The sequence below is a fragment of the Diabrotica virgifera genome, chromosome 5 (genome assembly GCF_917563875.1).
Source record: "Diabrotica virgifera virgifera chromosome 5, PGI_DIABVI_V3a".
In the NCBI taxonomy this organism is placed as follows: domain Eukaryota; kingdom Metazoa; phylum Arthropoda; class Insecta; order Coleoptera; family Chrysomelidae; genus Diabrotica; species Diabrotica virgifera.
In genome coordinates, this window is record NC_065447.1 from 193914372 (window position 1) to 193929649 (window position 15278).

The 15278-nt window shown below is 35.8% G+C and overlaps 1 protein-coding gene across 1 annotated transcript in view; it reads right to left on the reverse strand.

Moving 5' to 3' along the window:
- The window catches only part of LOC126885251 (forkhead box protein fkh-2-like), a 48321-nt gene extending 33566 nt beyond the window's left edge, over nt 1–14755 (reverse strand). The window contains exon 1 of the mRNA XM_050651733.1: nt 14327–14755. Coding sequence (XP_050507690.1) covers nt 14327–14594 — 268 coding nt within the window. The 5' untranslated portion in view covers nt 14595–14755. The remainder of the gene's footprint in view (nt 1–14326) is intronic.
- Nucleotides 14756–15278: the final 523 nt, after the last annotated feature.

Genomic DNA, 15278 nt, shown 5'->3' on the forward strand with positions numbered 1-15278 from the left:
TCATTTCATCCATTCCGTATTCCTCTGATACGCCTATGGACATGTGTAATATGTGTTGCCTATCTGCTAGCGCCAACGATCATCTACAATTCAACCTTGCGGATAGATAAATCGCTACCAACAGATAAGACGCCACGTTATTTTGATTTCAGCCTACCTCGAATATTATTAGTCCTATTGTGTCACTTAAGGGTCGATTTCTCATACCTGCGTTAATCTATGGTTCAGTTGAACCGGGTTCACAGGTGATCTCCGGTTCTGTTTGGAATGCATTTCTCATTGCGCGTTCATGTCAGTGCTCGTTCTACAGCTTTCAAAAAATGCCAATAGATGGCAAAAGGCAAAAAACTGTCGCCATTTTGAACTACCTTTTTTATGCTGTTTTTGAATAAAGTTAAATTTAAGTATTTATAGTCAAATAGTCATTTTAATAATTATAAATAAATATTATAAAAACACAAATAATGTTATCGTTTATCGTTAGGCTTAATATAATAAAATAGGATATATTTATATTATGACAGCGTTTCGTGTTAATACAACGCATGCGTAGTCCATGAAATCATCTGAACTGAGTTCTGAAATCTTTGAACGGCCGAATTCCACCGTTCAAGCATCGTTCAAGTTTAAACTGCCATCGGTTGAACGGGAATTGAGAAAGACGATTTTGACTTTAAACTGACGTTTACTAAAAGTTCAGGTTAAACTGGAGTTGAACTCGATATGAGAAATCGGCCCTAACACTCTCAGCACTTTGCTGTAGTATATTATTTGCTCACAGTTCACTCTTACAATTTCTAATTCTCGATATTTCCGAAACTCGGATGAAATATCAGAGCACTCAAAATTGCGTTGTTTATCAGCACAGTGGCGTACCTCTCGTCCTTGGATTTAAATTATTGTTTATTATTTTTATTTCAATTATTCTAATTGTATAAAAGTAGCAACCTTTGCATCTGGGGCTTTTCGTCTTCCTCGTATTACGAAAGATGTCGCTGTTTTCCGTCTCAAAAGGTGAATTCATTGCATCGCGATGTTTTCCCTTAAATAGGCAGGATTTGTTGATTTGTTTTAGAGTTGTGACTGCATAGCTTCACTGAGGATGCATAGATGCTGAAATAGCTATATGGAGATGGTGGTCCAACTCTGAATCAAATGAAAACAAAAACTGCCTTTATCTTGCTCATAATTGTACAAAGACACTTTAAAGCCTCAGAACACAAGAAACATGCAATCAGCGATGTAGAACAAATAATTTTACTTTACGAACATCTCACACATCCACCATTTTGGGTTGGGAACATTTTCTGAATAGAATCAAAGATCTAAACACCAGTTCTCAAAAATGTGTTTCGCCCTCTTCAACCTCCCTGGGCTCATCGGTAAAGATATTCAACCTCTCATCTTTACCGATGAGCCCAGGGAGGTTGAAGAGGGCGAAACACATTTCTGAGAACTGGTGTTTAGATCTTTGATTCTATTCAGAATATTTTCCCAACCCAAAATGGTGGATGTGTGAGATGTTCGTAAGGGGATTTCTCCACATTCTCTATTTCACTTGATTGATTTCATACGAGTGGCCGTTAAACCACAATAACTTCCTCATCTTTTGTTTTAAACATATTTTTTACTTTAAGTAATTAGGGAATTAAAACTTGACTGTCATTTTCAGATTTGGCGTAGATCTACGCTTCTGCTATATCTTGGTCTCGAATGTTGTTTTTGAGTGGAATGTGTCTAAAGATATTCAACCTCTCATCTTTACCGATGAGCCCAGGGAGGTTGAAGAGGGCGTAACACGTTTCTGAGAACTGGTGTTTAGATCTCTGATTCTATTCAGAAAATTTTCCCAACCCAAAATGGTGGATGTGTGAGATGTTCGTAAGGGGATTTCTCCACATTCTCTATTTCACTTGATTGATTTCATACGAGTGGCCGTTAAACCACAATAACTTCCTCATCTTTTGTTTTAAACATATTTTTTACTTTAAGTAATTAGGGAATTAAAACTTGAGACTGTCATTTTCAGATTTGGCGTAGATCTACGCTTCTGCTATGTCTTGGTCTCGAATGTTGTTTTTGAGTGGAATGTGTCTAAAGATATTCATCCTCTCATCTTTACCGATGATCCCAGGGAGGTTGAAGAGGGCGAAACACATTTCTGAGGACTGGTGTTTAGATCTTTGATTCTATTCAGAAAATTTTCCCAACCCAAAATGGTGGATGTGTGAGATGTTCGTAAGTGGATTTCTCCACATTCTCTATTTCACTTGATTGATTTCATACGAGTGGCCGTTAAACCACAATAACTTCCTCATCTTTTGTTTTAAACATATTTTTTACTTTAAGTAATTAGGGAATTAAAACTTGAGACTGTCATTTTCAGATTTGGCGTAGATCTACGCTTCTGCTATGTCTTGGTCTCGAATGTTGTTTTTGAGTGGAATGTGTCTAAAGATATTCAACCTCTCATCTTTACCGATGAGCCCAGGGAGGTTGAAGAGGGCGAAACACATTTCTGAGAACTGGTGTTTAGATCTTTGATTCTATTCAGAAAATTTTCCCAACCCAAAATGGTGGATGTGTGAGATGTTCGTAAGGGGATTTCTCCACATTCTCTATTTCACTTGATTGATTTCATACGAGTGGCCGTTAAAACACAATAACTTCCTCATCTTTTGTTTTAAATCATTTTACGACTAGAAGTAAATGAGGCTCTCAACCAACTAAGAAACAGACAAAAACCCAGAGATCGATGACATACCAGCAGAGAATGAAGCGAATGAAGAAGAAATACAAAAATAATTATCGTAGTCAGAGCACACAGATTTTGAAGTAGTTGACAGATTTGTATACTTCTTGGAATCCTTGATAACCAACAATTGGATAGCTTCTCAGAAATCAAGCGTAGACTAGCAATGGCACGAACTTCAAAAATTAATTTAATTAAAATATGGCCATCCCGAACAAGGAGAAATACTTAGTTCTGCTTGGCCAATGCTCTTATTTTTTTCCTATTGCTACATACACAACTGAAACATGGACTCTAATAAAATCGACAGAAGTCAGATCGAAGCCTTTGAAATGGGGATCTACAGAAGAACTATGAACAGAACACAGAACCAACTTGTCAATATAAAAAACAGGTTATTAAAAAAAGTAAACGGAGCATACCTAATTATTCCAGAAAGCCACTGCGCATCCGCTAGGAAAAATATTCTAATTCGTATTTTTTGCACAATCTTACTCAAAAAGGACTCCTTTTAACAAATTTGCATGTTGCCAGGACCAAAAGGTGGTCAAAAATTTTTTAAACGTTTTTTTTTTTTTGTTTTTTTCCTAAAATTATTTTTTTTTGCATGGAAAAAAGTTTTTTTAGATTTTTTGGATCATTCCAAACAGAAAAGGTCTTAAGTGACTTTTCTCTAAAAATGATAGTTTTTGACATATAAGCGAATAAAAATTGAAAAATTGCGAAATCGGCCATTTTTAGTCCTCAAAAACTATGTGAAAAACTGAAAATTTGAATGTTGCCAAAGTAGGTAGATATTCTTTAAACATCGATTGATGAAATCCTTAAGAGTTTTTTGCAATACAATATTCAAAACTTCTTTGTTTTTTAATTGCTAATCAAGCGTGCGCGACACTATTTTCCACCGACAGTATGGTGCAAATGAAAGGAATAAATTCGTTATTTCGTAAACCGGCGACTTTAAGGAAAAATCCCGAAACAGGTCGTTTTTTATTTTTAAGTTATGATATTGTTGCATATATGATATACTAGTGACGTCATCCATCTGGACGTGATGACGTAATCGATGATTTTTTTAAATAAGAATAGGGGTCGTGTGCTAGCTCATTTGAAAGATTCTTCAATTCTCTATTCAGTAATATAAACATTTACATAATTATTTATACAAGGTGTCCAAAAAAATTTATTAAATTAAATTATTTGACAAAAAAAGAAGTAGAAGGACACCCTGTATAAATAATTATGTAAATGTTTACATTACTGAATAGAGAATTGAAGAGCCTTTCAAATGAGCTACCACACGATCTCTATTCTCATTTAAAAAAATCATCGATTACGTCATCACGCCCAGACGGATGACGTCACTAGTATACCATATATTCCACAACATCATAACAAAAATAAAAATCGACCTGTTTCGGGATTTTTCCTTATAGTCCCCGGTTTACGAAATAACGAATTTATTCCTTTCATTTGCACCATACTGTCAGTGGAAAATAGTGTCGAGCACGCTTGATTAGCAATTAAAAAAAAAATAGGAGTTTTGAATACTGTATTGCAAAAAACTCTTCGGGATTTCATCAATCGATGTTTAAAGAATATCTACCTACCTTGGCAACATTTAAATTTTCAGTTTTTCACATAGTTTTTGAGGGTTAAAAATGGCCGATTTCGCAATTTTTCAATTTTTAATCGCTTATATGTCAAAAACTATCATTTTTAGAGAAAAGTCACTAAATACCTTTTCTGTTTGGAATGATCCAAAAAACCTAAAAAAACTTTTTTCCATGCAAAAAAAATAATTTTAGGAAAAAACAAAAAAAAAAAACGTTTAAAAAATGTTTGACCACCTTTTGGTCCTGGCAACATGCAAATTTGTTAAAAGGAGTCCTTTTTGAGTAAGATTGTGCAAAACATCCGAATTAGAATATTTTTCCTAGCGGATGCGCAGTGGCTTTCTGGACTAAATAAATTACTTCGGCCAGCCAGAAGAACGAATGAAAGGTATGGAATTATTGGTAGTAAAACGAAAGGTAGAAGGCCGAGGACCAAGAGGAAGATCTCAATATCGAACAGGATCTTCTTCTTCTTCACGTGCCATCTCCGTGATGGAGGTTGGCCATCATCATGTCTATTCTGATCTTACATGCTGCTGCTCTGAATAGTTCGGTTGATGTGCATCCGTACCATTCCCTCAAGTTACGCAACCATGAGATTATTCTCCTTCCTGCACTTCTCTTGCCCTGGATTTTCCCCTGAATAATCAATTGAAGTATGTTGTATCTCTCATTACGCATAACATACCCCAGGTACTGCAGCTTTCGTGTCTTGATGGTTTCCAATATTTCCAGTCTTTTGTTGACTCTTCTCATGACTTCGTTGTTTGTTATATGCTCGGTCCATGATATCTTCAGGATTCTTCTATACACCCACAGTTCAAATGCTTCCAACTTTTTAGAAGTCGACTCGTTAAGCGTTAAGTGTCCATGCTTCTATCCCGTAAAGCAGGGTCGAGAAAATATAACACCTTGCCAGCCTAACCATCAAGTTTAATTTCAGTTCTCTTGCACAAAGTACCTTTCTCCTTTTATTGAAGTTTGATCTTGGTTTCTCTATTCGAACTTTGATTTCTTTGGAGTAATCGTTTGTTTGATTAATTATTGTGCCAGGATAGTTGTAGTTTTCAACTTGTTCTAAAGTTTTACCTTTAATTGTCAGGCTTTCATCATTATTTTGGGTTTTTGATATCCTCATAAATTTAGTTTTCTTGATGTTTATTGATAATCCATATATTCTTCTCCATACTCAACTATCTTGTTCATTAGCTTTTGGAGGTCTTTAAGGTTGTCTGCTATTATAAGAGTAACGTCCGCATATTCTAATGTTGTTATTTGGCGTTCCATTTACCTTCATTCCTGCTGTTTCTCCCTCAAGAGCTCTTTTCATAATTTCTTCAGAGTATGCATTGAATAGTAGTGGTGACAATACACACCCCTGTCGAACACGATAGGCAGACCAAATGAAGACTCTGGTGGAAAAATCCCTACATAAAGCCTTTCATCTGGCTCGGAATCACAGCCGATGGAGACGCCAAACTAACAATATTTATAATGTAAGCACGACTACCTTACAACGGCTCAAATTAAATTGATAGTAGAACTATTCCCGTGAAACGAAATCAATACTTGGTAAATCCAAAGCAATATTTTCATCCAAACCTCCAAATTATTTAAAACGCAAAATTCAAATTAGAAATTAAAGCTTTCGATGATACATATTCTCCATCTTGTGATACGTAGTAGAGTCTTGGACCTTGACTAAGGCAACAATAAGAGGTTAAAAGTATTCGAGAAGTGGACTTAAAAAAAGAATTGGACGATAAAATAATTTTTAAAATACCTATCATCTATGGACAAAATATCAAGAATAAAAGTACCTACCTAGTGCAAAAACTTGAAAAAAAAATTAATATCCACAGTAAAACGTAGAAAATTGGAATATTCTGGATATATCATGAAAACTAAAACCAAAAATAAATAATTATTAAAATGCACTCTGCAACGAATAGTTAATGTTAACAGACACATCGGTAGAAGAGAAGATAAATATCCTGCTGAAGAACTTAGAGCCTGGTTTGCATCATTCATCATGTGACTATCCAGAGCAGCATGTGGAATCTGGTTATGGACGGACTGATTGGAACGCTCAACAGGAAAAGATATAATGTCCTGGGCTATGCAGATGATTTTGTCATTCTGGCTCAGGGCAAGTTAAATAGAACGGGCAGGTATAATATGCAACAGGCCCTGAACGTAGTATCAAAATGGACAAGTGAGGTAAGGTAGGATTGTCCGTAAGCCCTCACAAATTCAAAATAGTAGCCTTCACCAGGAGAAAGTTAGAGGGAATAGGGCCTGTGAATCTCATGGGGATTTCCCTAAAGATGGAGAGGGAGGTAAAATATCTCGGAGTCATAATAGACTCAATAAGGCTTACCTGGAATAAACAACTAGAACGAATAACCAAAAAAGCGATGGCCACTTTAATGGTGACCAGACGCACACATGGCAGAACATTGGGACTTAAACAGGACATGATGTATGGGATATACAACATAATGGTAAAGCCCACAATAACGTATGCAGCATTGGTCTGGTGGCCGAAGGTGCAGCAGAGAAATGCTATAAAGAAGTTCAGCAAGATACAAAGGCTTGTCATTCTCAGAATAACAAGTGCAATGAGAGGCACACCAACTGCAGCAATGGAAGCCTTACTAGACCTTACTCCCTTACACATGATAGTGGCAAAGGACACTACAGCATCAAGGATATATGAGGGGATCCGATATGAGAGATGATAACAAACCATTCTATGCCCAAATATAAAATATAAATACCTTTCCAGGTGGAAATACACCCCAGAGAAGTATGGGAAGATCCTGGCAGATCCTGGAAGTATGAGGGCCACACTTGGTATACAGATGGGTCCAAGACAGAAGATGGTTCGGGATCAGGAGTATATAGTGAGGATAGAAACTATAACGGTTCCATCCCACTAGGAGAATATACCTCTGTATTTCAGGCAGAGGTATATGCAATCCTGCACTGTGCACGGATAAACAGATTGAGGACTTATACTAATAAGAGAATCAATACCTGTTCAGATAGCCAAGCGGCCTTGAGGGCGATAAAGGACCCAAGGATAACCTCACAGCGTGTATGGGAATGCCGCAAAGAACTTGACACCCTGACGGAACATAATGAGGTAAAACTCATTTGGGTACCTGGACATCAAGGGATCGCTGGCAATGAGAAAGCTGACGAACTTGCTAGACGAGGATGGGCAACAAGATACTTCGGTCCAAAACCGGCACTGGGAATGCCCAAAGGCACAATCATGATTCTCTGCAGAGACCGATTAAGAGGCTGGATACGAAGATAGCACAAAGAACATTGGGAAAAATTCCCACGCAAAAGCATGCGAAGAGATTTATACCTCAGACATATTATGCGCAAAAAGAGCTTCAAAACGAACAGGAATCAGCTCAAAATCACTACAGGTTTTCTAACAGGACACTTTCCAGTAAAAGGACACCTACACACGGTAGGACTATATAATGGAGATCTCAGTTGCAGACTATGCAATAGAGAGACGGAGACAGTCAGACATTTATTGTGCGATTGCGAGGCTCTGGACCGCAAGAGACAAGCAATATACGGAGACTGCAGACCAAGTCCGAAAGTATATGGCACTACCCCAATGGACCTTTAAAGGCTAGTGAAGGGCACTACTATAAGGTCATGATAACAAATGGAAGAAAGCACAATAAGCTGAAAAGCTGCAGTGCGACCGGAGTGCATGCACGGACAGCTTCCAAGAGAAAAAAAATCCTGAGCAGCAACAAATAAACTTATCATTGCCATAATAATATTGTCAATTAAATGTTTAGACATGGACTGGCACAGACGAAAAAGAAGGTGTTATATTTCAAGAGATTACAACCTACAAGACTTAAAAAAACAAACGAAGCAATAACGATATAATGTAATAATACTCTGTGTAATTAAGAGGAAACAGTAGAGATCAACAGTTAGCGAAAACGTGTTCCAAGATTGCGGCTGTAATGTTGAATATTTTTTCGAGATATTTGGCACAAGTATTCGTAATATAATAAAGAATGGCGGTACAGAGCCCAATTTGAAAAGTATATTAATATGTGGAAATTACTCTGTAATTAAATACAATATTAAAAAAATGAGCCTGTATACCGCCATTAAGAAGAACAAAAAAATACACTTTCTTCAAATAAACTTTTTTATCCGATGCCTAGATTTTGTGTCATTTTGGAACTACTAAAATTTTTTATTTCATTAGTAGTTCCAAAATGACACAAAATGTAGGCATCGGATAAAAAAGTTTATTTGAAGAAAGTGTATTTTTTTGTTCTTCTTAATGGCGGTACAGGCTCGTTTTTAATATTGTATTTAATTACAGAGTAATTTCCACATATTAATATATTTTTCAAATTGAGTTCTGTACCTCCATTCTTTATTAGCTAAGTGTTAGTTTACCAAATAGCATAGATAGCTAAGTGTTAGTTTACCAAAAATAAACTTAATGGTTTTGTTTTTATGTTAGGACAAAAACATTCAGAAAAATATTGACTCGTTTAATACGTGGATATGAACCTGAAAACAATATGATTAAGACTCATATAAAACCAAAGAAAGCATGTACCATATTTACCAGAAAACACACACGAAATAATAGATAGGTACATAAAAGTGTAAGTACCTATATAAAAAAAACATTAGTATATTTGTGAGTTTATATGGAAGGAACTACAATGAAAAGTTGATTCTTCTATTTTCGAATTTAGTGCATAAAACGATAAAACCTATTATATATGTAAGATAGGTAGGTATACACAAGGGTTCACTACAAAATTATGTCTTTGGTAAAAGCATAAAGTCTTCCTCATTTTTCCGATAGGCGTAATTAATACCTGTTTACTTTTCGGATTAGTCCTTGGATTGATTCATACATTTACTAAGCTTCGTATTCTTGGCTTTCCCGTTGATCTCCTTCCAGTAGGAGATTTATTTCTCGCTATTTTTACTACTTTGTTTGCTTCCTGTTGCTTTCTTGGAGTTACGTTTGGAGTAACCTTGTGTTACGTTTGTGCCAAATCAGATCTCAACATTGTACGGCATTTCGTATAACCACCGCTTTGGATATTCAGTAGGTATTTTAGTTCTATTGTATAAAACCTAGTTTTTAAAATAGAATCGTTTGGACACCCAGATGTTCCGTTCACTGTAGGCATTAGTTACTTTAACTCTTCTTCTATTGTGCCGTCGCAGGTAGATATTTTCATTCCTAGATAGTCCAGCTCCGTAACTTCTTCAATTTTTTGTGTTCAACTGACAACTTTTCTACATAATAAATAAGATTTTTTCATGAACATCTTGTGTGTCGTTTATCCAGAGCATCCTAAGTATTTAAAACTTTTGTAATGCCATTCTTCTTCTTCTTCTTAGCCTTCTATCGTCCACGTTTGGACATAGGCCTCTCCCAACTCCTTTCATCGGTCTCTATCCCGAGCAACATATTTCCAATTCGTTCCGGCTACTCTTTTAATATCATCAACCCATCTCATCTGTGGTCTTCCTCTCGATCGTTTACTTTGGTAAGGGTAAGGTCTCCAATGTTGTATCGTTGCATTCCAACGTTGGTCTTTTTGTCTAACAGTGTGGCCTGCGAAGCTCCATTTAAGTTTGGCAACTTTTTTTGTCATGTCCTCGACTTTTGTTTTTGATCTTACCCAGTCGTTCCTCTTTTTATCTGACAGTCGTATACCTAACATTGCTCTTTCCATAGCTCTTTCTGTTGTGGCTAATTTATTCATATTTGCCTTGGTTAGGGTCCAGGTTTGACACCCATATGTCATGATAGGAAGGATGCACTGGTTGAACACTTTGGTCCTCAAGTATTGAGGTATTTTGCGGTTCTTAAGTATCCAACCAAGTTTTCCAAATCCTGCCCATGCTAGTCTTGCTCTCCTATTAATTTCCGCACTTTGGTTTTCTTTGTCAAGTTTCAGGATTTGGCCTAGGTAGATATATTCCTGGACTTTTTCTATCCTATCTCACTGCCATTTATAGTTATGCGTCTGGGGTCATCTGTGTAATGGCATTATTGACCATTATTTACAAAGAGCCGATGTCTTGTTTACTAAACACAAGTATAGATTTGTCTTTTATGTATTTATACTAGATCCACTTTGGAGTATTCCTTAGTGACTCGGCCTAAAAGTAACTAAACAACTTCGATATTTTCAACCATGACCAGTGTCAGTAAAGCTTCGTTAAATATTATTTCCGAGTACATAATATGTTGAGGAAGACCCAAAACAAGATGGGAGAACCAGATAGTCGAGGACCTTAAGAAGACGAGAGTCAGAGAATGGGTAACCATAAGCAAAAACAGGAACGAATGGAGAAAAATTGTAGAAGATGTCAAGTCACACAACCAATTGTAAAACCAAAATGTTATAATGAGTTATTGCGGACTGATAACCCGCGACAAACGAATCGGAAGAGCCCAAAAATGGCGGCAATCACACTAGGAGTGTAGATGCCATGATGATGATAATATGTTAAACAAAATTAGGAATCACACGCAAATTGGACCCGTCTTTGAAATGAAAATTTTGTTGGCTTTGTTCTTCGTTTCTTCGTTATCGTCCACCAGTAGAGGCTTTTGTTTGCAATATATTCCCTATACATTATCTATCCCGTATTCCCATTATTTATAGTTATTCACAATAGCCTATCGTGTTGGATCCTATCAAATGCCTTTTCAAACTCTATAAAGCATACGTTAATTGGTTCCTGTACTTCCCATAATTTTTGGAGTAATGTTAACTTTGAAAACAAAGCTTCTGTTGTCCCTAATCCTTGTCTGAAACCTAAGGCCGATGCCACATTACGCGTTTTGAACGGATGCGGTGAAAACGCATCCGTTTCCAACGCAACCGGACCGACCTGTCACACTATGCGTTTAGTCTTATGCAGTTTGTAAGCGCGTACCGATGACTCAAAACGCATCCGTTTCCAACGCAACCGGACCGATCTGTCACACTATGCGTTTTCACCGGATGCGGCGGAAACGCATCCGGTCAAAACGCATAATGTGGCATCGGCCTAACTGTTTGTTTTTTGCTTTTTAATTAGCTTGTTACTATGTTAAGTCTACCTCATTGTCTTTACTTAGAATAGCTGATTATATCCGTTAAACTGGTAAATACCTTGGTTGAATAGCGATCCGACAAAGAGATTTTTTTAACAAAAATTTTTATCTCGGCCGGCATAAGACTCACTTTACTAATTGACAACCGAAACATCAACGGCCAAAAGGTCACAAGAAAAAGAACAACCGAAAGAAAAATAATAAAAGCTATAGGGAAACTTTTGGGGATAAAATAAGAAGCCAAGATATTGAAGGAAAACCACGAATAGGTAATTGTGGAGAGGGAGGCTAGAGCAACGAAGCTATTTTGGAGAAACCATAGCAATAATATGCCAAAAAAACTAGAAAATATGGGTTAAAGTAGGTACCTACTCAAAAACAAAGTGACCAGTAAACAGAGCACTAAAAAGATGGTACGAAAGTTGAAGCTCAGCGTTACATATGATGTGCTTAAAAAGAAGACTTAATATGTTTTGACTTTGATCTTTTTAAGATCTTATTTAAGATAAATTTAATATAAAAAATATAAATTTAATATAAATAAAGATAAAAAATTTAATTTGACTTTTTCTATAGACAGTACAGACATTTGTGTTTTATTATTTTTTTTTTTTCAACCCGACTTAGATTTGAGGTTCGGGGATTATTATTTGGATGCCTCAGAAGTCAAACGGTGTAGCCGACTTCTCCATAAAAATGACTTATGAGATATGATATGACACATATGTTATTATATATAATAATATTATTATTTCCTTGTTTGTATTTATGAATATGTTCCCCATATTATGATAAATAATGACGGTTTATTTGTTTTTAATTACTATTTATATTTCTGCAACTACTTTCAGAAACATCTTAGGATCTCATTTTAAACACTTATTGATTTACACCGATTGACTTATGACTTATGAGGCATCGATTTGTAGATAATGCTCTCCTCTTGGTTGCTACTAAATACCTACAGTTCTATCATATTGTTCTACTACTTTTATTTATATCATCTTATGCCTTATCATCTCTAATATAATAAACAATACTTATTGACACCGAGCTGCACTTTGTTTCACTCTGTTTGAAACTCTAGAAGTTAATAAAAGAAAATCGAATACTTGTGCATTGGTAGAGAACAAAAAGATCTCATAATAAACGACATGACCACGATGAAGCATTGCTGCGACTACAAATATCTAGACACCTATCAATATTTCGTACGATCGAACATTAGACAAAGCCATAAGAGAAATACGGCACGTAGAAATGCCATCACACAGTATTTTATGGGCCCAATCCATCAGCAAAGAAAATAAAAAGGGGATATATGAAACTATTACCTAGTGAACAGTATCACTACATACAGCTGCATGCGAGGTACCTATGTCCCCTGAAAGAAAGAACATTGGCAACGCTGAGAGCAAATGGATTTTTGGAAAAGAGCAACAAGAAGATCTAGAATAGAAAGGATTACAAACGAACGCATTAGAGAAATAATGGGAATCAAAGGAATAATCACAGATGACATTAACAAAAACAACTTATCTGGTCGGACATAGGTATACAAAGAATGGATGAACAACGAATATGAAATGAAATAAGTATGGACTAAAATGGCAACCAGAATGAAATAGAAAACGAGTTGGACCGAGAAAAAGTTGGAGCAAAGGAACAGACAAAGACCTGAGAGAAAGAAACAGAAGAGGAACTATGGAACAACCGGACGAAGTGACGATTGGAAGTCGAAAACGACGGAAAACTTTATAAACCGACGTAGGTATTTTTATAACATTTTTGTAAAATTTAGCGCATTTTAGTATTTTGATTATTAAAAAATAATCACTTTTTCCAGTTTGAATGACTAAAAACACTACAACTTAGAAATTAATCTTTTTGTTTATGTAAGTATGAATTTCAAAGTTTTTTTGAGAATTAGAGATAAAAGAAGCTGTCTGCTGATTATTAAAAAATAACCACCTTTCAAATTTAACGAATGACTACAAATGCTACAACTTATTGTTGTTTATTATGAAGCTATTTTCTTGTGGCATTTTTGCATGGTTTTTTCACGAGGTTTTTCCTGGTTTTCCCTCGTGATTTACTATATGGAATCTCTAGCGCGAGAATTTTACTGTCACCATTTATGTACTTTAATTGCATGTGGCTGTCTTTTTAAAGACAGATCACATGTTATGATTTTTTTGTGACAAAAATTCTTGAGTTGGGGTTGATTTCATGTAATCGAATGAACCATCTTCAATAAAGTCGTCCCAGGAACGCAACTCATAAATATTAGCAATATCATTTTAAGGTCTTCTACTTTAAAATGTAATACAGTCGGAAAAATGAAAGAATACCCATGAACGAACATATAAAACACGCTGTATTTTCCTGTCACCGTGTCACACAAAAAATTGGCCAGCGCAAGTACATGTAATAATTATTGTTACATGTACTTGCACTGGACAATTTTCTTTGTGACACAGTGACAGGAAAATACAGCGTGTTTTATATGTTCGTTCATGGGTATTCTTTCATTTTTCCGACTGTAATATATTTTTTCTGAATTGTTGATATAAATGAGTCAGATTAAATAAATTATTAGAAGATTTTTTTTACTAAGCAACAACATTTTTGCTTAATTCATTAATATTTTTTGTATTTTGACAACGACACCCGATTTATGCGTCGAAACGTTAATAAAGTCATTTTTTTAGTAAAATTGTGGCTTATTTCCCATTAAAACAACTTATAATTTTGTTTAATCTAATTGATCTTTTTGTTTACTTATTTAAAGGTTTTTTTGAGTTTAAGAGATAAAAAACTTACCGTCTTTATGGCTCTCCTCTTCATCAGCCGACTTGTTAGAGCAATCCAGAGGCGGGGTACTAGTACCGGTAACGTCCAAGTCCGAATCACAATCACTCACTTCCGCATCCGACAAAGTCTCTTGCTTCATGCAGCACTCATCTTCAGGTTCGGAAGTTTCACGTACATCTAGCGCCGTTTCCGGCAAGATAGAGTTGATCGTGAACGATTTTAGCGGTGTATGTGCCATAATACACGGCTTTGTGACAGAACCCTGAGGCACGACCATATTTACATCATCACTGGTAAAACACAGAATTGTTTTGTGTTCAATCGCTCACGTATGTTGTAGGACTAATGATTCTTTTCAGTAGATTGGTTCTCTATAGTATCATAAAATCGAGCAACGCCTTCGAGCGCCGTGTATCCAATCAGTGCAGCGATTGAGGTAAATGGAGGAGGGGTCTGTGTTTGTTTGCTGACACGACATGGGTGTGGTTTTTGGTAAAGCATAAAGGACTCGGCATAGGCGTAAGTATAAATGATTATAGCTTTTATTAGTATACAAATTGGTTATACTATAAAACACGTTTACTGAGGTATCCGCCATTGTTATGTACAGCCGGGTATTTGTTCCGATCTGATAGGAATCATGATAAGTACAGAGAGGGACTTAAAATATAGTTTGATAAAATTTTTAGTAAAATCTGAAAAAGGTCTATATAGTATTTTTACTACAAAAACGTTATTACGTAGGTCAAAATTTTTGACGTAAGAGAACTGTCAAAACATTAGAATGTGACTCTTCATTATTGCCATGTTTATAATAATCATGGCAATAATGAAAAGTCACATTCTAATGTTTTGACAGTTCTTTTACGTCAAAAATTTTGACCTACGTAATAACGTTTTTGTAGTAAAAATACTATACCTACCTATGCAGATTTTATAATTTATTGCGTTTAGTTTTTTT